Source organism: Mastigoproctus giganteus, chromosome 6, assembly GCF_048544385.1.
Source record: "Mastigoproctus giganteus isolate SK-2022 chromosome 6, ASM4854438v1, whole genome shotgun sequence".
Taxonomy (NCBI): Eukaryota; Metazoa; Arthropoda; class Arachnida; order Uropygi; family Thelyphonidae; genus Mastigoproctus; species Mastigoproctus giganteus.
In genome coordinates this window covers 8,044,507-8,067,181 of record NC_143580.1, presented here as the reverse complement: position 1 = coordinate 8,067,181, position 22,675 = coordinate 8,044,507, and the positions used below count along the sequence as shown (strand labels likewise).

Below are 22,675 nucleotides of genomic sequence, written 5' to 3'. Positions count from 1 at the left end.
TGCAATTCTGCCCAGACACGATGGGAGGGAGTGTATGATGAGGGTCTTGTCAATCAATCCGACCCTGGAGAAAATATGCAATGCTCATGGGTTAGAATTTTTTCCAGCGTCCTCTGTGCTTGTTAACGGGAGAGAATACTTCTGCAGGGACAGGGTATGCTTAAATAGAAAGGGTGCAAGAATATTTCTTGATGTTATCGAAGCAGTGTTGTGTGGGTCGGAAAATTCACAGACTAAAAGATTAAGATTTGCCGCAGGCAGAGACGAAAGTAATTCTTGCACTGCTTCTATTAGAATTAGCAGCAGCCTGGAAAGCAAGGTGCTGGGGATTGGCAGGACTGCTGGGAGTCATGGGGGAACAAATAAATACATAGGCTGGTTAGGGTAACTAAGAGCAAGAACAGGTGCATGTATACTTGCATGTACAGCAATGCTAGAAGTGTAGTTAATAAATTTTATGAGTTTGAAGTGCTGGTCAAGACATTAAGCGCGATTATTGTTGCGATCTCGGCAACGTGTTTGTGCAGAATTGGAATAAGGGAAGTGAAATGTGGATAGACAGGACAGGAAGGGAGAAGGGGTTATGCTGTTAGTTAAGAAACAAAAAATCTATGGAAGTGCACTTTGGTGGACAATGCAATGTTGAGTCAGTGTGGTGTGACATAAGCACTGGGAAAGCGAAAATGAGAGTAGGTGTGTGCTATAGGCCTAATGACTCTGATGAGTATAATGAACAATTGTGCAGAGAAATAGAATGCGCCAGTAAATCAGAGTGTCTTATAATGGGGGATTTTAAGTTCCCAGATATTGATGGAACTCGCACACTAGCAAGTCTTTTGTGCATTTATTGGATGACTGTTTTCTACAGCAACTTGTTCGAGAGGCAACCAGAGGGAGTAATACTCTTGATCTGATTATCAGCAGCGATTATTCATGCATTAAGAATCTGACGATAAAGGAACCACGACGTGGCAGTGATCAGATTGTACTGCTGTGGAATTACTTAAAGATGTAACTACACCATCAGGAGTAAATGGAAGGGTTTTTTGCTTTCGTAAAAGTGACTACAGTGTTCTCAGACAGTTTTTAAATTCCATGCAGTGGGATCAACTAATGATGTTACCAACCGTGAATTCTAAATGGGAAGCCTTCAGTGACTTAATCTTGAAGACTACTAGGTTTTTCATACCAACTAAGAAATACTGTTCATGGTTCAGGCGTAATGGATGTCAGACAAACTAATGAGACTCATCACAGGGTCTCATTAGAACATTAGGAAAATACATTGGATGCACAGAAATTAACAGGCGACACAGAAGCCTATGGCAGATATAAGCTAGTCTGTAATCAAGTTTATGAAGGCAGAATACGAAAAATCTTTGGAAAAGGATGCAAAAAAAAAAACAGCAAAGAGTTCTTTACTTATGAAAACTCTAGAAGAAAAGGGATAAATTAAATTGGACCACTTAACTTAGATGGTTCGACTATTGATGCTCCTGCTTAGGTAGCTGATACTCTCAATGAGTATTTTGACACATTCACACATTAGGAGTTGTTGAAGGAAGGGAATGCCAGACGTTTATCAAACTCGAACAGAGAGCTAAGCGATTTTGTAATAACTGAGCGCAAAGTGGAGGAGAAATTGTTGAAGTTAAACATAAGGAAAGCACCTGGCGTGGATGGAATCAATCCTGTTATATTAAAGGAAGCAGCAAAAGAAGTAAGTAAACTCTTAGCCATAATTATGAGAGATTCCTTGGACTCTGGGGAGGTCCCCATGGACTGGCGGTCTGGAAATGTATCCCCCAATTCATAAAGAGGGTTCAAAGGGTGACAGTGCGATCAGCAAAGTAGTTTCCAAAAAGTTTATAAAGCTGAAGAGAGCAATGATTGGAACGGAGTCTACTGAGAGTGCTCTCCGATCATAAAGCATCAAAAGCGCCCTCAAAATCGATAAAAATTGCCATAACGTACTTGGAAGTGGAGCTATCAATAAGGTGGTGAAGTTCTAATATGGCGTCTTCGCATCCAAGCCCTTGCCTAAGACCGTATTGAAGAGAGGATGTAGAGCTTGTAGCTCCCTGCAGTGTGATAATTTTATTAGCGATAAAATTACCACACTACAGGTGTGGTAATTTTACTAACACTTTTCCAAGGTGAGAGAGCAAGGCTACGGGACGGTAGGATCTGGCATTGTCTAGTGGCTTACCAGGTTTATGTAAAATCTTAAGAATGGCGTGTTTCCATGTTTAAGCAGTTGTTGAATAATTTAAATAAATAAATAAATTTTCTGTTTATACTCCGGGACGACCAAACGGTCAGAGGAGTTCACAAGATAGATAGAATACAAGAAACAGCACCGTACTCAGTAGTCACGGGCTTGAACCCGGGTCACTCAAGGCACGTGTACTTATGTACCCGCGCGCCTGACTTTGGGCCTTAGGTCATAAAAATGTTTGATAAATATATTATCAATTAGGTCATCGCCAGGACATTTGTTTGACTGAATTTTATTCAGGTTTGAAGTACGTTCCTCTGCAGTGTTTCTTCAAAAGGACGGTATTTTTGGTTAAATCTCGAATAGATAGATGGTGTGAAGTGTCAATAGTGAGATCATCATTAGGCAACAGTTGGTCCAAGATGGCATTTATGGAGTCTGTTAATGTAATAGTTATCATACTGTTGGAGGTAATGGAGTTAAAAATGTCACCCAGGATCATTTTATTTTTAGAAATTTTATAAATAACACCTCAAGGATTGCGTGTGTTCTCTGGTCGACTTGCCTGTTTGCTGTATAAAAAAACCCAGTTTCTGGAGGGAAAAACCTTGCTATCTACGCCTGAGACCGACTAACTCAGCCACGGAGTGAAAAAAGCCTACTAAACGTCCTCGCGTCATCGACGGGATTCGAACCCGGGCCTTTTCCACCCGGTGTGGGGAGGACGGTGACGATACCACTGTGTTACACGCGCAGACAATTTGCTTTCATAAATCAATTTTATGTATTTTCTTTTGAGAGTTTTGTATTCTTCATGTAATCTGTTAACTTCTTGAAGCCAAATACGCCGTTTGCGCTGAAAATTTCTTCTGGCTTTGTGTACAAGTTTCCGAGTAGAAGAAAGTTCGTTATTCCACCAAGGTGTGCAGCTAGATTTTAGATTATTTTTATGAGTAGATTTCTGAATTGCAGTAATGATAATGTTTTGAATCTGCAGTGCTAGTTGTTCGGCGATAAGAGAAATAAAGATTTCTAGATTGTCTTCAGGCATATCAGAGAGAACGGAACAATTAAAACGATCCCATTTTATGTTTCTAAGAGAGTAACGTATGAGATTATTAACAGCTTGTTGAAGAGAAAGAGTTGATCCCAGCAGGAAGACGATACAGCGATGGTCATTTGTTGTTAGGTCAGTTTCTACGTGCCAGTCAGTAATATAAGGAGCAATACGGGCTGAGAAATGTCTACATTTGATTCACCCAGGGAATTAGAAAAGGTACATGGCTGGTTTGATTGATTCATGACATTAAGCTGATGTGAGAAGATGGTATCCTCAAGCAGTAATCCCCGAACATCTGTGAAAGAACTATGCCACAGTGCAGACTTGGAGTTTGAATGGAGTAAAATTAACAGGAACAGGGCCTAATAAACTGAATACGGAATTGATACAGTGTAAATGAGGAATTATGTCAGATGTCTTAGGGCAATACATAAGGTATGTTCGTGTCAGACGGCACCTGGGATTTCTCCCATCTCCGCGTGTGTTTCGCTGTATCGAGGACAGTACACTGTCAAGCCAGAGACTTGAAAGTGTGTGGGTCGTGTCTGTGCAGTGTGATATGTTGTGCCCATTGTTTATCCGGCTTATTGGCCGCCAGGCCCCTAGTGGGGCCTGACGTTGCCCATACCCTGCCACGTGGAGGCTAGCCGGGTGTATCCAGTATCACAACAATTTGCTCTGGCAGGTCCTGCCACCTAGTTTCCTGGGATTTCAGTGGCTAGGGCCTATTTAAAAAAATAAATAAATAAATAAATAAAATAAAATAAAAGTTTATGCATTTGACATTAATGCTTAATGGGATTGCTGTTAGGAAATCGCTGGTTAGGGTTGAACACTAAAGAGATGTGTTAAAGGCCAAATAGGTCGGGCAAAATTTTGATGTTATTAAATTTAGACATGTAATGCTAGATAAAAGCTGATAGTGTTAGATATCTTAGAGATTTGAACAAAACCGGTAGAATTTAGACGTTGGTTATAATTTGGCGGCATTGTTAAGGGGTATACTCGGTCGATTTAGTGAGAGAGAGGGGGGGAGATTGAAGACTGGGGAGGAAACAGATAGAAGAATAGGGACGGATAGAGTAGGCATCCCCAAAGAGGTCAGTGGAGATGAGCCCCACCAGGCCAAATATGGGGGGTAGGCAGGGAGGAGAGGAGACAGAGATCCGTCTCCTCCATTCCCTGCCTGGGGATGGGGTTTTAAAGGGAACCAGGTTAGAGTACCCAGTTCGGATCGCCAATGGCGTGTTGGCAGCAAAGCCGCAGAATGTCTTCGTCGGTGTCTTGTCCAAGGAGTGTCGAATCCGGTATGAAGGTCCAGCTGCCCATCCCGCTCTGGGGGTGGGATATGTTAGCTGGCAGTGGGGAACCTACCAGGTGAAGGGGGGGAGATGCACACATTTACTTCATTCGTAATGTGCATTCTCACTCTACTTACATTCTTTATTTATTTATTTATTATTATTATTATTTTTTTTTTTTTTATTATTTTTTTTATACTTTTTTCTTATTTTATAATTTTTTTTTATTTATTTATTATTATTTTTTCTTATTTTATAATTTTTTTTTTTATTTTTTATTTTATTTTATTTTTTTTTAATACTTTTTTCTTATGTTATAATTTTTTTTTTTTTTTTTTATTTCACTCAACTCATTCATCTTTTTCTCACACACCAGGAGGGGATGCAATGATGGGTAGCGTAAATTTAAATACTAATTAAAACCAGGGTTAGTGTGTACTTAGCATTTGTGGTTTGTGTTCTTTTCTCTCACGCTTGCACTTTTATTCATTCTTCTAGCTCTCATCTCATTTATTCGACTCTTTCTTTCTGCACTGCACTCTCTGGGCACCGCAACTTACTGTTATTCTTCAGTTGTGGTGCAGGCCTAGCTGCAAGGTGTTTTTTTTTTTTTTTTTTTTTTTGCAGGCCTGGGGAGAATGCAGTGATAGTGTTTATGTGGTTTGTAAATGTTTGTTGGTACAGTATATATAAAGTAATGTAAGTTATTTTTAACTTTGTATTCTTTCGGCCAATTACATTTGCTCTTCTGCTCACTCCCATTCACTTTCTCTCCATGCATTCCCATCCCCCTACATTGGTTTTCGGCCCCAGGTTCCTACACATGGCATGGTAGTCATGGGGAGTTTTGTTATGTCAGGGTGCAGAATACTGCTATCCTAACAGTTTTTAAGTCATCATCTGGGCGTGGTGGGAAACTTGGGCAATTTTACTATTGATTATTGTTTAATTGCTGGGGGGCTGAAATTGCTCTGCGCATTTCGAAAACTTTCTGTGTGAAAGATGTAAAAGCTTTATAATTTTGCTCTTCTATGATGAAGAGATGTTCTTCTCCCCTGGGAAGGGGACCAATCTGTGCTATTAACTCTGTTCTTAGGGCAATACATTGAGATAACATAAGTCGAGTGATTAGGGCTCAAGACTTGAATGCAAATGCCATGCTGTGATGTTAAACAGGACAAAAGTAAAACGCCAACATTTTTATTAAATATTACGATGGCTACCTTAGGACCTGGATAAGTTAGGTGTAAAATCCCAGAAGAGCAGGATATCCGACAATTTGTCCTTTACTATGATATGGTTCTTGAAGAATAAGAATGTCAATGAATTCCTCCTCAGACACACGACGTAGCTCATCTGCCACGGTGCGTGAATGGTGACGATTGGCTTGCAGAAATTTTAAGTTTACAGTCGAGATACTGTAGTTTATGTTGTATTAATTCCCAGTCTTTGATGATACGTCATTGCGATAGATGGAAAATAATGGAACGAAAAAGATACTAAATTGCTTCACCACGCTTGTGTTATGCATTGTAGTGTTATGGATGATCCAAGCCTTTGCTCATATACCCAATTGTATTTTATCTCTAAAGTGCGTCTACTATCTGATTCGTTTGCTTGTTTTGCTGGACAAGAACACCCTAGTTTCTGGGAAGAAAAACCTTTTCACCTCGGTCGGTTTCACACCATTTTACTAAACGTGAAATGGTGTGAAAAACGCTTTTTAAAGTTCCTCAAGTCATTTACGGTGTATACGAAGATAACGGGATTATAATCACCATTCTCCACACCGTCTGAGAGAACGGTGATTATAATTGCTATGCTATCTGCAAAGGAACAAAAAGTATGATAGTCAGGTATCGCATAGTGGGCATATCTATTCGCTAGAGAGTAGAAGGAATACAAGCTAGACCACATTTCATAGTTGACATTGTTGTTACTGTAGGGATTTAGGGGCATCTGCGACTAAGGCCATATTGCTCTGTGTGTACTCTGTAAATTGTGTGTGGTCTGTGGTCGATTTTCTGTTATCTGGATGAAAATCCTAGTTTCCGTGATAAAAGAACCAGGCTACCTTTGTCTGAGACCAACTAACTCTGCTACATTGTAAAAATGGCCCATAAATATGTGGGCGCGAGAATAAACGTGAACAGGAGATGTTTTTAGGGCTCTAGCAAATAGAGAAGTTTTGCTTTTTTATTGACTTAAATTGGCATATTAATTTATTTTTTAGAGTTGCTTTATATTCCTAGAACAATACTTTACTTTTAATTTGAATTTAGATAGAGATTTTGTAGGTTATTACTTAGTATCGGTAAGAGTATCATATCCACGTGTTGAACAGGTTTCGCAGCTCCTGCGAACGAAAAGTTTTTAATTATACTTAGCCCCTTTATTGACTTAATTGTTAGATTAAATTATTTTCTATAAGTAGCTTATAGACCTAGTCAAGCTCCATGGTTTTTTTTGAATTTAGATAACGCTATTTGGAAAGTAAATAATACCTCGTGTCCGTAGATTAACAGTTCGTAACTTGCCGCCATTGTTACACGATTCAACGTTATATCCCGAACTAGATAGGTAAGGTCTAACGGAAAACTAGATAGCGAGTATAGTAATATCAATTAATCAGTAAAATTTATTAATCTTATTAAATTCCATTGTCAATTGAATTGTACTTTAACTGAATAAATACTGAATAAATACACACGTAACATCATAAATTAATACATATAAGTTGACAGGGGATAAGAAAGTCATGTTACGTAACTCGGAGATAATATTCGATACCGAACTACATATATTTTTGTAGATAGTGTTATAACTGCATTGGGATATAAGTTTAGGGTTACATTTTGTATTGGAATTTTATTGAACTTGAATAGAAATGATGACTAAGACCAGAGCAGCAAAGCAAAAGGCTCAACCTAATAGAAGTGCTGTGGCTCAGGGGAGAACTGAGGGGGAGGGGGGAGTTATCCTCTGAATCACAGTCTATTGAAATGCAATGCTTGTTTCATGTTTGTGGAGCAATCAGGAAAGGGACATGATATTGTCTTTACGTGTGCGTGATGTAAGGAATGCGAAGAAATCAGGCGCCAACTCGGCTTTGTTATGGGCTTATATGAGAGCTTGAAGGACAGGGTGGATGCACTCGAAGGATTTAAATTGAGGGGTCCATCAAGCTCACAGCTGCCCACATCAATGACAGAGCTTGCACTTGAACATCAAGCAACACAGCGGCAAACCCCAAGGCAGAATGCACTGATCCCAAAGGAACTAGATGTTGTAGGTTACTCTATTGTCAGGGAAACGGGGAACATATTGTGCAAAAAGGATAGGTGGAACCAAGGTACCAAGGTACGTCTGTCAGGGGCAAAGGTTGATGACGTTGTAGAGCAGATATCATCTTTTATTGTCAAAAAAGGGTGATATTGTTGTATAAGTTGGCACTAATGATATTAAGAGTAGGAGACCGGCAGAATTACTTAACAAGTACAAGTCAATGCTGGCAAAAAGCCGAGTTAGGGTTGAATTTGAAAGTGTCTGGAATTCTGCCCAGACATGATAGGAGGGAGTATATGATGAGAGCCTTGTCGATCAATTCGGCCCTGGAGAGATTATACAAGGCTCAAGGGGTAGAATTTTTCTCAGCCTGGTCTGTGCTTGTTAACAGGGGAGACTGCTTCTACAGGGATGGTATACACTTAAATAGAAAGGGCGCAAGAATATTTGCTGATGCTATCGAGGCAGAGTTGGAAAACTGCTAGCTTGGGGGGAAAACACGGACTGATAGATTAACAGTAGCCGATGGCATAGGTGAAAGTGATTCTTGCACTACTTCTATTGAAATGCAATTGAGCAGCAGCTTGGAAAGCAAGGCAATGGGGATTTCCAGGACTGCTGGGAGTCATAGTGGAACAAGTAAATACATGGGCTGTGTTAGGGTAACTAAGTAGAAACAGGTGCATGCATACTTGCATGTACACCAATGCTAGGAGTATAGTTAATAAATTAGATGAGCTTGAAGTGCTAGTCAAGACATCAAAGGCAGATATTATTGGGATATCAGAGACAAGTTTTCACACAGACATAAGCAGTGCAGAATTGGAATTTGGGGATTACAATGTGTACAGAAAGGAGAGACAGGGCAGAAAGGGAGGAGGGGTTATGGTGTTATTTAAGAAACACATACAATCTAAGAAGTGCATCCAAATCCAATTGATGTTGGTGGACAATGCAATGTTGAGTCTGTTTGGTGTGACATAAGCACTGGGAAAGGAAAAATGAGAGTAGGTGTGTGTCATAGGCCAAATGAATCTGATGAGTATAATGAGCAATTGTGCATAGAAATTAAAGTGGGCCAGTAAATATGAGTGTCTTATAATGGGGGATTTTAACTTCCCAGAGATTGACTGGAATTTGTGGGTTGGACACTCACACACTAGCAAGGCGTTTGGGATTTATTGGATGACTGTTTTCTACATCAGCATGTTCGGGAGGCAACTAGAGAGAGTAATACTCTTGATCTGTTTTCAGTAGTAATTCTTCATGCATCAAGAATCTGCTGATAAAGGAACCACTAAGTGGCAGCGATCACAGTGTGCTGAAATGGGATTTACTCAAATTGGTAAGACCCATCAAGGATAAAGAGAAGGGTTTTTGCTTTCGTAAATGTGACTACGGTGGTCTGAGACAGTATTTAAATTCTATACGGTGGGACCAACTGATGATGTTACCAACAGCAAATTCAAAAATGGGAAACATTCAAAGAAATAATCTTTGAAGCTACTAGGCTTTTCATACCAATAAAGAAATATTGTACAAGATTTAGGCCTAAATGGATGTCAGATGAACTAATTAGACATGTGAGAGAGAAGAAAAATACATGGGATACATATAAATTAACATGTGACAGAAGCCTATAATAGATATAAGCTGGTCTGTAACCAAGTTACAAAGGAAGTTAGGGAGGCAAAGGCAGATTACGAGAAATCTTTGGCAAAGGATGCAAAGAAAAACAGGAAAGAGTTCTTTACTTATGTAAACTCTAGAAGGAAGGGGATGAATCAGATTGGTCCACTTGATATTGATTGTTCAACTGTTGATGATCCTGCTCAGATAGCTAACAAACAATGAATATTTTGCATCTACATTCACACATGAGGAGTTATTCAGGGAGGGGAGTGCCAGAGATGTATTCAACTCTGGCAGTAAGCTAGATAATCTTGTAATAAATGAGAGTAAAGGAGGAGAAATTGTTAAAAATAAACATAAGAAAGGCGCCTGTGGGTGAATGGAATCTATCCAGTTATATTAAAGGAAGTGGCAAAGGAAGTAAGCAAACCCGTAGCTATAATTATGAGAGCTTCCCTGGACTCAGGGGAGGTACCCATGGACTGGAGATGTGCAAATGTGACCCCGATCCACAAAGGGAGGCACAGGTAAATACAGACCTGTTAGTTTAACTTCTGTTCCAGGGAAATTAATGGAGGCACTAGTTAAAGAAGCATTGCAGAATCATCTAGACAAGACTTCAATTATAGCTGGACACAGCATGGATTAGTTAAAGGGAAGTCTTGTCTGACAAATTTGATTGGATACTATGATGTAGTCACTAAGGAACTGGATGCAGGAAATAACTTTGATATCATATATCTGGATCTTAAGAAGCCCTTTGACACTGTTGCACATGGAAGACTGCTGCAGAAATTGGAGCAGTCTTCCATTGGAGGCAAATTGCTGCTATGGATAAAGAGGTGGTTGAGTGGGAGAAGGCAGAGTGGTAATCAATGGACACTGCTCATCGTGGACTAATGTTATCAGTGGAGTCCCACAGGGTTCAGTGTTGGATCCATTATTGTTTTCTGTATTTATAAATGATATTGATGATGGTATTTCGGGCTTAATGTCCAAGTTTGCAGACGATACGAAGGCTGGCATGGTTGTTAATGACACTAATGACAGTACACTGCTGCAACAGAATCTAAAAAAGTTGAGCAGATGGGCTGAGAGGTTGCAAATGAAGTTTAACATTCACAAATGTAAAGTACTACATATGGGAAGCAGTAATCCCAGAGTTACGTATCAACTCTTTGGTACCACACTTACAGTGGTATAGAATGAAAAAGACAGGCAGATATGAAATTTTCTGAGCACTGTAGACGGGCTGCAAGAGTAGCTCATGGTGTCTTGTCATGGGGTAGATACAGGTCCGGAGGCCTCATTTTAAGAAGGATGTAGAGCTGTTGGAACGAGTACAGAGAAGGACAACAAGAATAATGAATGGAACTAAGGGTTACTCTTACGAAGAAAGGCTTAAGTTTTGCAAATTAGTGTCTGGAGCGTAGGCACCTGCGAGGTGTTCTGATTGAGGTGTATAAAGCCTTGAATGGTTTGTGTATGCGTAATGCTTATGGGACTCTTACTCTTGCTCAGAATAATCGCCTCAGTGGACATAAATTCAAATTGAGGAAAAACGGTTGTAGGATAGATGTGCGGAAATTTGCCTTTAGCCAGGGGGTAGTTGATTACTGGAACAAACTTTCATCTGTCGTAGAAGTTGATAGCTTAAATAGATTCAAGGCAGAACTTGACAAACATTTGGAGCCAGGGGATGGGTGAAATAAAGTTTTTTTATTTTTTTTTTTTTGGCTGATGCTATATAAACTTGCTTTCGTGCATCATGGGCCCTTGCTAATGCTATAAAAATTTCTCACGTCATCGACTGGACTCGAACTCAAATATTTTCCACCTGTGTGGGGAGGATGGCGATTGTACCAACTGTGCTGCCTACAAGGGCACATTCCGATTTCTTTCACAGAGCTTGTTTGTTGACAGTTGAAATGGATTGAGTGGAAATGGTAAAAGTAGCTCTTAATGTCTACCTTAGGAGACAAAACTATCATATTAGGATTGTTCGAGAACACCACATATATCCGTGTATAACATGTCCATAAACTGCGTGTATTCTCTGCTTAGTTTCCAGTTTTTCTGGAGAAAAGTCCCGAATTTGCAGGAGAAAAAAACCTTGCTGTCCTTTTCTGAGATTAACTAACTCAGTAACAGAGCGAAATAAATCCACGAAAGTTTCTCTCTTCACGGGATTCGAATTCGTGCCTTTTCCACCGGTGTGGAAGGAAATTGATTATAATCAGTGTGTTACCTGCGAGGACAGCAGAAGGTGCATAAGCACAGGACCAAAAACTATCAGGAAATGCTTCATGTAATGGGTTGTAATGACTGAGCAGCATAAACTAAAGTTAACTTACCGTAACTCATGCTCTTATATTCTTGTGCGAAAAATAGAAGTATTGGACATTACGGCATTGGCAGAATGCGATAGTGACTGCTGAATCACGGTAAGCAGTGGAGTTATCAGATGCACATACCCTGGTATGATATACTCCCAAAGAACGGTCCCTCACATGTACTCAATCAACAGTAAAATTTGCGGTAGCTCATATGAATCAGACTTTTCAAGTTCGACAGGGTAACGAACACGAAGATCCATATAAAAATCGAGCGTTTGCAGCAACTGCTACTGTGTTATGTATCAAAGTGAAAGGAATTTTCTAGGTGTGTCTTTATAAATTTGCAGGGGTCAAGAAGTAGTTATTTAACTTATTTTGTTGTATGAAGCTTATCTATCTTTAAATGTGCATAAACACTGAGAAGTGCTGCAAATTGGACATGAGACAACTCCTTATGAAGTTAAAAGGACAAAGGGGGTAAAGATAATTAGGCGTATTTTGGAGACTGTTGTGAAAACTGCATTCCTCTGCGACCAATGTTATTTATTTACTACACTATCCTGTAAAAAAAAAAAAAAATTACATTCTTTGATAACTGAATGCATATATTCTGTAATAAACACATTCAGAACAATACTTATAAAATAATAGTATCTTTTAATCAAAATTTTAATATGTTATATTCAGCTGTGAGCAGCTAACAATAGGCATATACCCACTATTGGAATGTGGCCTACAAACTGCAGTTTTTACTGAAAAATTATTGTGAACCACATGTGCCAATGAAGTAAATTTGTGTATCAGCCCCCCTTCTGCTGATTTCTGAAACTAAAGAAATTTTGATTTCATTCGGAAAAAAGTCCCATAACTTATAAAATGTTATTGTAAAATACTTCATTCCTCTGCTACCAACTTTTAATTTCATGCCAGACTTTTGGAACACCCTATAGTATTTATTTAATACATATTCTGAAAAAAAGTTACGTTCCTGATGAATGAAAGGTTATGCTCAGTAATAAACAAATTAATAAGTATCGTTTAATTGAAATTTTAATAAAAATACTGCTAAACGTTTATAATGGTGAGCTATTGTTTAGTATTTATTCAGTTTTTGAAGAAATTAAGTTGAAAGTTCTGCAACAATGATGTACAATTATTAAAAAATAAAATATGAAAGACCTAAACTGTTTGCAGATTTATACAAGTAATATACATTTTTTATATTATATTAGGGAGAGTTCTGGGTAGGGGTTAAAGGGGTTATAGCCCTCTCTACGTATGATCAAAATACTATGCTTTTTTCAATGCCGCATGATGAGTAAAGCTTAAAGATCCCCTAGAACACAAATTTATCCCCCCCCCCCCACTTTAGAAAATCCTGGTTCCGTCTCTGTGTTATATGTATACATATGTTTATAACGTAGATATAAAACATGGATATGACATATCTTAGAATAGTGTAATGAAAACAGGTATTGTAAATCAGGAAACTTGATACTATCTGCATTATGAATTTATCTATATAATATCGGTGTAGATACACTATAGTTTACCCATAAATTAAACAACGTACGTAGTGTGAAGGCACCGCTTTTAATTGTATCTCATATTGTGGCTACCTTCACAACGAGATACCAGGTATTGCATTACTTCGAATAAGTAACGCTTCTCTAGTGGAAAAACAACTCTTATTTATTCTAAGTGGATACCATCACCCAGACGGTCACCGTTCGAAACATGGTATGGGGATAAAGATCTCTGTTATCCTCATACTATCCCTATTAGACTTAGGAAAGCAAAAAAAAAGACATAGGAAGGTGATAGTAAGAGAGGTAGAGGACGGAAATGCCGTAGAAGGAAGAAAGGACACAACTTCAACTCACACTACTCAAAAGCTCATAAATACCTCGAATAGGCAACGCTTCCCCATTAGAGAAGATTGTTGTTATCTATTCTCGGAAACTCCGTGAATATCAGGCTCCCCCTGACGGCACCGTTTCAAAGCTATTGACCTGTCATCGGTGGGTGGGCAGGTACCTTGATAATGGAAACATGCCATCACAGTTGCGAAGTGGTTCCACAATATGAGAGATGCCAAATGATGTACAGAATGATACAATATTTGAAGATTCAATGCGCGAGATTCAAAACTATATAATATCGGTGTAGATACACCACAGTTTACCCATAAATTAAACTACGTACGTAGTTTAATTTATTGGGTAATTTATCAGAGTACCTTCCCACCCAACAATGATAGGCCAACAGCTTAGGTGGTGGTATCCAGTCTTCTCTACTAGAGAAGCGTTACTTATTCGAAGTAGTGCAGTACCTGGTATCTCGTTGTGAAGGTAGCCACAATATGAGATACAATTAAAAACGATGCCTTCACAGTACATACGTAATTTAATTTATGGGTGTATCTACACAGGAGCGGATTAAGGTCGATTGAGGCCCCGGGCGCAGAAGAAAATATTGGGCCCCTTAAAAAAAAGAGGGAGACAGGGAAAATAAAAATACATGTTAACCATTTTTTTAAAATAAATAAAAAATATTATGTACTATTAATGTTTTATTTCCAATAAAATTTGAATATAATATATGTATAATGTAATTAATAATAGCGTAATAATAATCACAAAGTTTTGAACTAATAGTTGAACATATTAGTTTAACTATTAGTTGAACTAATATGTTCAACTAATTTGTTGAGTTTTTGCGTGGGCCCTTCAGAAGTCGGGGCCCAGGGCGCGCGCCGTTAAATCCGCCTCTGTATATACACCGATATTATATAGTTAATTTAAACCTATATTATATTATGCCTCGCTCATTGAATCTTCAAAAAATTATAAAATTATATATGATTGAATACATTTTTGAATATATCTTTGGATGCAGTGGTTCCATCCTTGTATTATACACATACATATGTTTATAACATACATATAAATCATAGATATGAAATATCTCGGAGTGTTGTAATGAATCAGGTAGAAGTAGATCCGATCAGTAAATCAGAGTTGTTGTTTGTTACTATGTGCATTATGAAATGTTATAATAAACATATGGTCTTATTGTTGGATACATTTTTGCATATCTTTTTTGATATAGTGCAATTTTCTGGACTTTTTATAAATTTAATGTTGACTTTTTTATAAAAGTTTGTTGCTGATATCAAATTCTATATGTAGTACACCAAATTTAAACTTTAAGGATTTTTTTTTTTTTTTTTTTTGAATTGCTGGAAACACCTTGTACCATTTAATTTAAATAAAAAGCGTCCTCTATAATAAAAACGTTGACCTCCTATAGATGGCGTGCATTGGCCTTTTTCACGAAGCAGACGCATTTTTTCATATGGGTGAAAGCGATTTGGTGGGGCTTGGGAACAACAAAGAGTGAGCGGAAGAGTCACATACATCATAAACTTGGAATAGTTTAATAAGTTGCTTGATTATTGAGACTTAAAATTATGGCGCAACAAGACAGAAGTAAGTTCATTGTTTTACGTAATTTTTTTGGCGTATACTTTTTGTTTAAAGACGTTTTCCTTAAAGAATTATGAAAGTACTAATAACAGGTTCAGTGACCGCTGTTGTCGGGCTGTTGTCCTGCTTGCTGGGGTGGTTCTATTTCAGTACTGGGGTTGGCTAATATGGAGATGCGAAGTTTAAGTTTGTTTTAGGTGTAATTAAAGGGAAAAAAAAACGTCTTCGAGATTGGAACCAATTTTATTATAACTGTAAATCTACCAGAACAATGTTTACGCGTCCAGTTTTGATAATTAACGTACTGAACATTTACATTGCTGGTGTTTTAAAACAACAAAAGAAACGTATTTGCTAGGGTGGCACTTGTTTATAAATGAATATAAATATTTTAAAGTAGAAGTAAATTATTAAATTTATTGCATTTATTTGCATAGTGGATTCTTGTAGCTGCATGGTTGAGTTAAAAGAAAAAGGAAGTATCTTATATTGTGAATGATTTCGCAATAAGAGTGACTTCGTAGTGGACACAGCTGTCAAGGCAGCCTGTTTAAATTTACGATTTCTACCACCTGTTAGAATGCTATTTTCTTTAAATTTTGCATAACTGTAATATCACTTTATTTCTCATCGCTCAGGTCACATCTGGAATGGATTTATTGGTTTTATGCATTTGTTAATTATTTTATTTATTTATATATTTTTTTGCGGTTGTTGCATCTGTAGATGTACCCATCAGACTACTCCCTTTCTTAGAAAGTACTGCTCTTAGTGAAAAATTATTTTATTTTATTATTTATTTATATAATTTTTTTGAGTTTTTATGTTGGACTACCAATCTAATGTGATATGATGTAAGTAATTAAGAATTAGTGATTTCGCTAAAATCTTTAAAGAGATGTAAAAAGTAAAAATTAATAAAGAGTTAAGTTAAAGGTTGCTTATTTTATCATATAGGTGGCTATTGAAGTTATGCAACATTTTATGATTATCTTAGTTAAATTGCACTCTGTTTTGAAATTTTAAATATTTGTATTTATATTAGTTCTGAGTTAGACTTTTAAAATTTACTTCAAAAAATTGGATTTTAAAGTTCTAACTTAATGCTAATATAAAAACAAATTATATATATAATTTATTTTTATATAAACATTGTTTTTTTATAAAAACAAATTATATATATAATTTGTTTTTATATTAGCATAAATTTGCATATCAATATCAATATTTGCACCATTTTTTATTATGCTAATATAAAAACAAATTATATATATATTTTGTTTTTATATTAGCATAATAAAAAATGGTGCAAATATTGATATTCACAAGCCATGGACTTTTAACATGGCTTTAAAATACCCATGATTTATGAATTTTTGCTTTTCACAGGATGAAAGTAGATTTGAGTACTACTTGACTTTTTTTGGTTGTGTGAAAAATAGGAGACAGTCCATCTGGATATAATAAAAAAAAAAGGTTTATTTTAATGGCACTCAAGCATATGCTTATGTCCATATATATATTTGTATATGTATGGGCTGAAAAACCTGGAATAATGAATGGGGGAAACCTTCTCCCTCTGCCTGATATTGACTAACTACAACTTAGATTGAAGAGGACTCAAATTCCAAGTCATCATTGGGGAATCAAACCTAGAACTTGGAAAACAGTGATGTATCATGGATGTTGGAACTAAAAACTAACATTGTTTAGTTTTTTTAGACAATATTTGTAGTCTTATACTTATCATTAATATGTTTAGAATAATAGCCTACTGAGTTGAGGTTTAACTAGCTGCAGACTCTTTTAAACAGTATATATTTCATTCTGTCAGTGGCATATTTTTCAGAAACAACAAAGTAAGATCCCATTAGAAATTTGAGGAATTCCCAAAGTCTTTAATGAGAAATAATATACTTAGCCAATCTCAGCTGGAGGAAGTAAGGCCTCTTGATAGCTATTCCAAGTTTTTTGGCCTGTGCAGACAGATTGGCTCGTGAACAGTATGGTGACAGTCCACATTGTTCACATGCAATAAATTATAAGAATTGATAGAAATCAAGCCATTGATATGCCAAAAAAAAAAAAAAAAAAAGTAAATTAATAAATGAAAGAATTTCAACAAACCAACAACTGCATTTATCCTATATCAGGGGTGGTGAAACTTTTTAAGGCTGCATGCCAAAATTGGCTAAATCTTTTAAAAAACTACACTTGCATGCCTAGAACACAAAATTGGCTAAATTGCATGCCACAATTGGCCAAATATTTTATAAAACTACCCTAGCATTTCAGAACACTTAATGCCTTATTATCCTTCTTAATCATACAAAATCTTTCACTCCAAGATTCTTGAAATTCTCACCTACTCTCCTCTTTATTTGAATGTTTTTGTTTCTTTGCTGGTTGAGCTGACATTCTGAACAATATGTAAAGGGAAAATAGCAATTAAAATATTTATGGAAATTAATGAGGAATAATCTCCAAGCAACATACAAACCGTAATTGACAATGAAGGAGGCTGCACTAAATAAAGTTATGTGAGATATATTTATCTCACAAAACTTTACTAATAACTTATGTTCTGAATAAATGTGTGAAATATACCAATTTTTTTTTCTTAAACACTCTGAAATCATATCTTCTTTCAATTTGTACTAAAAGCTAATGGTAGTTTTAGTTTTTTGCAAATGACTGTAAATATGATCACGACATTCACACAAAGGGTTAATTTTTATTATTACTAATATCCTGCATTTATTTTAAAACGAGATTAGAAAAAATAAATATGAACAGAACGAAAACATACAAACATATGCCATTACATACTCTGAATTCGGTGTGCCCAAAAAATTTGTACACATGCCATGGGTTCACCATCCCTGTCCTATATCATAAAAAGTTTTCATGGTGTCCATAGTTATTGGATGAACTAACAGGTCTGTAATTACTCATGTCAACCTTTGATCCTCCCTTTGTGAATTGGGAATACATTTGCACAACTCCTGTCCGTCGGACCTCTCCTGAATCCAGGGGTGATGCAGTCATAATTACAGATAAGGGTTTGCTTACTTCCTTTGCTGGCTCCCTATAACTGGATAGATCTCATCCACCCCTGGTGCCTTTCTTATGTTTAACTTCAACAATTTTTCCTCTACCTTGCTCTGAGTTATTACAAAATCATTTAGCTCCTTGGTAGAGTTTGATGAACTTGCGGCCTCCATTTCCTACAGAATTCCTCATGTATAAATGTAGATGCAAAATACTCATTCAGTGTGTCAGCTACCTGAGAAGGATCATCAACATGATCCTTCTCAGAGAGAGATCGAGATCCTCCCAAGCTAGCAGTTTTGCAACCCATCTAACACTGCCTCATATAGTATCTGTAAATATTCTTGCACCCTTTCAATTTAACTTTATCCCATCCCTGTAGAAGTAGTCTCTCCTGTTAACAAGCACTGACCACTCTGAGAAAAATTCTACCCCACAAGTCTCGTATATCTCTTCAGGCCCAAATTGATTGACATAGCTCACATCATGTATTCCCTCATTGTGTCTGGGCAGATTTGCAGTCAGTTTCAAATTTAACCATTACTCCCAACTTTTTTTCAACATTGACCTTACTTGTTAAGTAAGTCTGCAGATCTCCTACTTAATGTTATTAGTGCCAACATGTACAACATCACCTTTTGTGCCCTTAAAAGATGATATCTGCTCTACAAAGTTATCAACTTTTTCCCCTGACAGACACACCCTGGTCCTATTCCACCTATCCTTTTTTGCACAATATATTTCTTGTTTCATTGACAATAGGGTAACAACTAGTTCCTGTGGTACCAGTGCATTCTGCATTGGGGATTGCCACTTTGTTGCCTGAAGATCAAGTGTGAAGATGTGCAAATGTGTCTCTAATTCACAAAGGGGGATCAAAAAGTGACATGAGTAATTACAGATCCCTTAGCTTAATGTCTGTTCAAGGGGAAAATAATGGAAACACTGGTTAAAGAAGTAATGCACGACCATTTGGCAGGCATGCAATTATACTGCAATCGCAGCATGGATTTGCTAAGGGGCAGTCTTGTCTAACCAATGTATAGGTTACTATGTTGCAGTGACCAAGGAACTGGATGCAAAAAAATAATTTCGACATCATCTACTTAGATTTCAGGAAGGTTTTTGATATTGTTGCACATAAAAAAAACTGCTGCACAAACTGGAGTGATGTGACATTAAGGGCAAGTTACTGCTATGGATGGCACCTCCGTAGCCAGGTGGGAAGGAGCAGGAGTGCGTAGCACACGCTTCTTGATTAGACCGGGGTTCAAGCCCATCACCACCAAATATGGAGGATGCGGAAAGGTCAGGGAATGACCACCGCATATTCCGGAGCAATATGGCCTTAGGCTATATCGTTCCTAAAAAAAACCAAAAAACAAACTGCTATGGATAAAGGGATGATTAAGTGAAAGAAAACAGAGTAGTTGTCAGTGGGCACTGCTCTTCATGGACTAATGTTATTAGTGGAGTCTCTCAGGGTTTAGTGCTGGACTCGTTTTCAATAATTATTAATGATATTACTGAAGGTATATCAGGCTTAATGTGTAAGCCTGATTAAAGATTGGCAGGGTGAGCTACTGCAACAAGATCTAGGAAAATTAAGTCGATGGGCTAAGAAATGGTAGTTGAAGTTTAACATTCACAAACACAAGCTGCTGTATATGATTAGCAGTAATCTCAGATTAACATATGACTGTGTGGTGCTACACTCAGGAAGTGGGAAATGAAAAAGACCTGGGGGTAATTGTGCAGTGAAATATGAAATTCTCTGAGCAGTGCAGACAGGCTGCCAGGACAGCTTTTAGGGTTTTGTCAATGATATACAGGAATTTTGGTAGTGGGGATAAGGAGGTGATTATCCCATTGTACATGCCAACCACCCTGTCTTTTTCCTCTGGTGGGGCATGGGCACCCCACTGCTATACCTGGGGTCGCCTTCCCTATTGACCCCCATATTTCTGTCTTTTCTCCCCAGCCTTCCGTCTCCCCTCTCCTACTCTAGCTATATCGCCAGCAAAAAGCAAATGCCCCACACAATGAAAAATTTAAAATGCCAAACTCAACATACTTGCAACCTCATTCAGCCTTACTAGATTCTAGCGTTTATCCCCCCCCCCCTTTTATATATATATATATATATATAGGTCCTAGCCACTGAAATCTCAGGAAATTAGGTGGAAGGACCGGCCAGAATACTTATCTAAAAATACTGGTGTACCTGTTCTGCTTCCACGGGGCCCAGTGTGGGCAGTGTTGGGCCTCAGTAGGGGTCCAGCGGCTAAACGGCCAGATGAACAACAGAACATACACCACACATGTACAATATCCATACACTTTTAAATCGCTGGCCTTCCCAGCGAACTGGTACACCCACAATGAAAGCAACGCGGAGATGGGGAAAACCCCTGGTACCGTTAGACACTAAATACACTTTACACTTTGTACGTGGCTATGGTTAGGCCACATCTTGTGCTGTGCATAAGTCTAGAGGCCTCACTTTAGATCTGCTGTAACTGCTACAGAGATGGACTACCAGACTGGTTAAGGGAATAAAAGGATGCTCCTACTTTGAGCAACCTTTTGTACCTTAGCTCCTGTGTGGAGATATGATTGAGGTGTTTAAGGCCTGGAATAGATTAAGCTAAATATTGATGGCATTTTTCCTCTTTCTGAGATTACACAGACAGACCTGTGAGTTTAACTTCTTTTCCCGGAAAATTAATGGAGGCACTGGTTAAAGAAGCACTGCAGGATCATCTAGACAAGACTTCAGTTATAGCTAGGACACAGCATGGTTTTGTTAAGGGTAAGTCTTGCCTGACCAATTTGATTGGATACTATGATGCAGTCACAAAAGAACTGGATGCAGGGAATAACTTTGATATTATATACTTGGATCTTAGAAAGGCTTTTGATACTGTTGCACATGGAAGACTGCTGCACAAATTGGAGCAGTGTGGCATTGGAGGCAAATTGCTGCTATGGATAAAGGGGTGGTTGAGGGGGAGAAGACAGAGAGTGGTAATCAATGGACACTGCTCATCTTGGACTAATGTTATTAGTGGAGTCCCTCAGGGTTCAGTATTGGGTCCTTTATTGTTTTCTGTATTTATAAACGATATTGATGATGGTATATCAGGCTTAATGTCCAAGTTTGCAGACGATACGAAGGTTGGCAGGGTTGTCAAGGACACTACTGACACTATGCTGCTGCAACAGGATTTGGAAAGGTTGAGCAGATGGGCTTCGAGGTGGCAAATGAAGTTTAACATTGACAAATGTAAAGTACTACATATGGGAAACAGCAACCCCAGAGCAACGTATCAACTCTGTGGTACTACACTGACAGTGGTAGAGAATGAAAGGGACCTGGGGGTGGTTGTGCAGGCAGATATGAAGTTCTCTGAGCAGTGCAGACGGGCTGCAAGAGTAGCTCATGGTGTATTGTCAATGATATATAGGAATTTTTCTAGCAGGGATAAGGAGGTGATTATTCCCTTGTATAAGGCAATGGTCAGGCCACACCTAGAGTACTGTATACAGTGTATACAGGCCTGGAGGCCTCATTTCAAGAAGGATGTAGAGCTGCTGGAACGAGTACAGAGAAGGGCAACTAGATTGGTGAATGGGACAAAGGGGTGCTCTTACGAAGAAAGGCTTGAGTTTTGCGAATTACAGTGTCTGGAAACTAGGCACCAGCGAGGTGATCTGATAGAGGTGTACAAAGCGTTGAATGGTTTGAGCATGCTCAATGCTGATGGGATTCTTCCTCTTGCTCAGAATAATCACCTGAGAGGGCATAAATTCAAATTGAGGAAAGACAGATGTAGGATAGATGTGCGGAAATTTGCCTTTAGCCAGCGGGTGGTTGGTAGGTGGAACAGACTTCCATCCCTTGTCGTGGAGGTTGATAGCCTAAATAAGTTTAAGGCTCAGCTGGACAGGTATTTCGAACGAAGAGAGGGGTGAAGTGGAAGTGGTTATTTTTATTTATTTATGTTATTTTTTTATTTTTATTTTTTTTTTGGCTGATGTTGCATAAGCTTGCTTTCTTGCATCAAATGCCTCTACTAATGCTAATGCTAAATTCAAGTTGAGGAAGGATGGTTGCAGATAGATGTGTGGAAGTTTGCCTTCAATCATTGGGTAGTTGATTGTTGGAACAAACTTCCATCTGTTGTGGAAGTGGATGGTTTGAATAAATTCAAGGAAAAGTAGACAAATTCTTAGGGGGTTTGGATGTATGAAGTGTAGTTTTTTTTTTTTTTTTTTGGCTAATGCTTTATAAGCTTGATTTC

At 37.9% G+C, this 22,675-nt stretch overlaps 1 protein-coding gene across 1 annotated transcript in view; it reads left to right on the top strand.

Annotated features, from left to right (window-relative positions):
• The first annotated feature begins 15,213 nt into the window (after positions 1-15,213).
• Positions 15,214-22,675, top strand: part of LOC150083875 (retinoic acid receptor RXR-alpha-B-like) — a 207,216-nt gene continuing 199,754 nt past the window's right edge. The window contains exon 1 of the mRNA XM_090375822.1: positions 15,214-15,323. Within this exon, the coding sequence (XP_090231948.1) occupies positions 15,305-15,323 (19 nt within the window). The 5' untranslated portion in view covers positions 15,214-15,304. The remainder of the gene's footprint in view (positions 15,324-22,675) is intronic.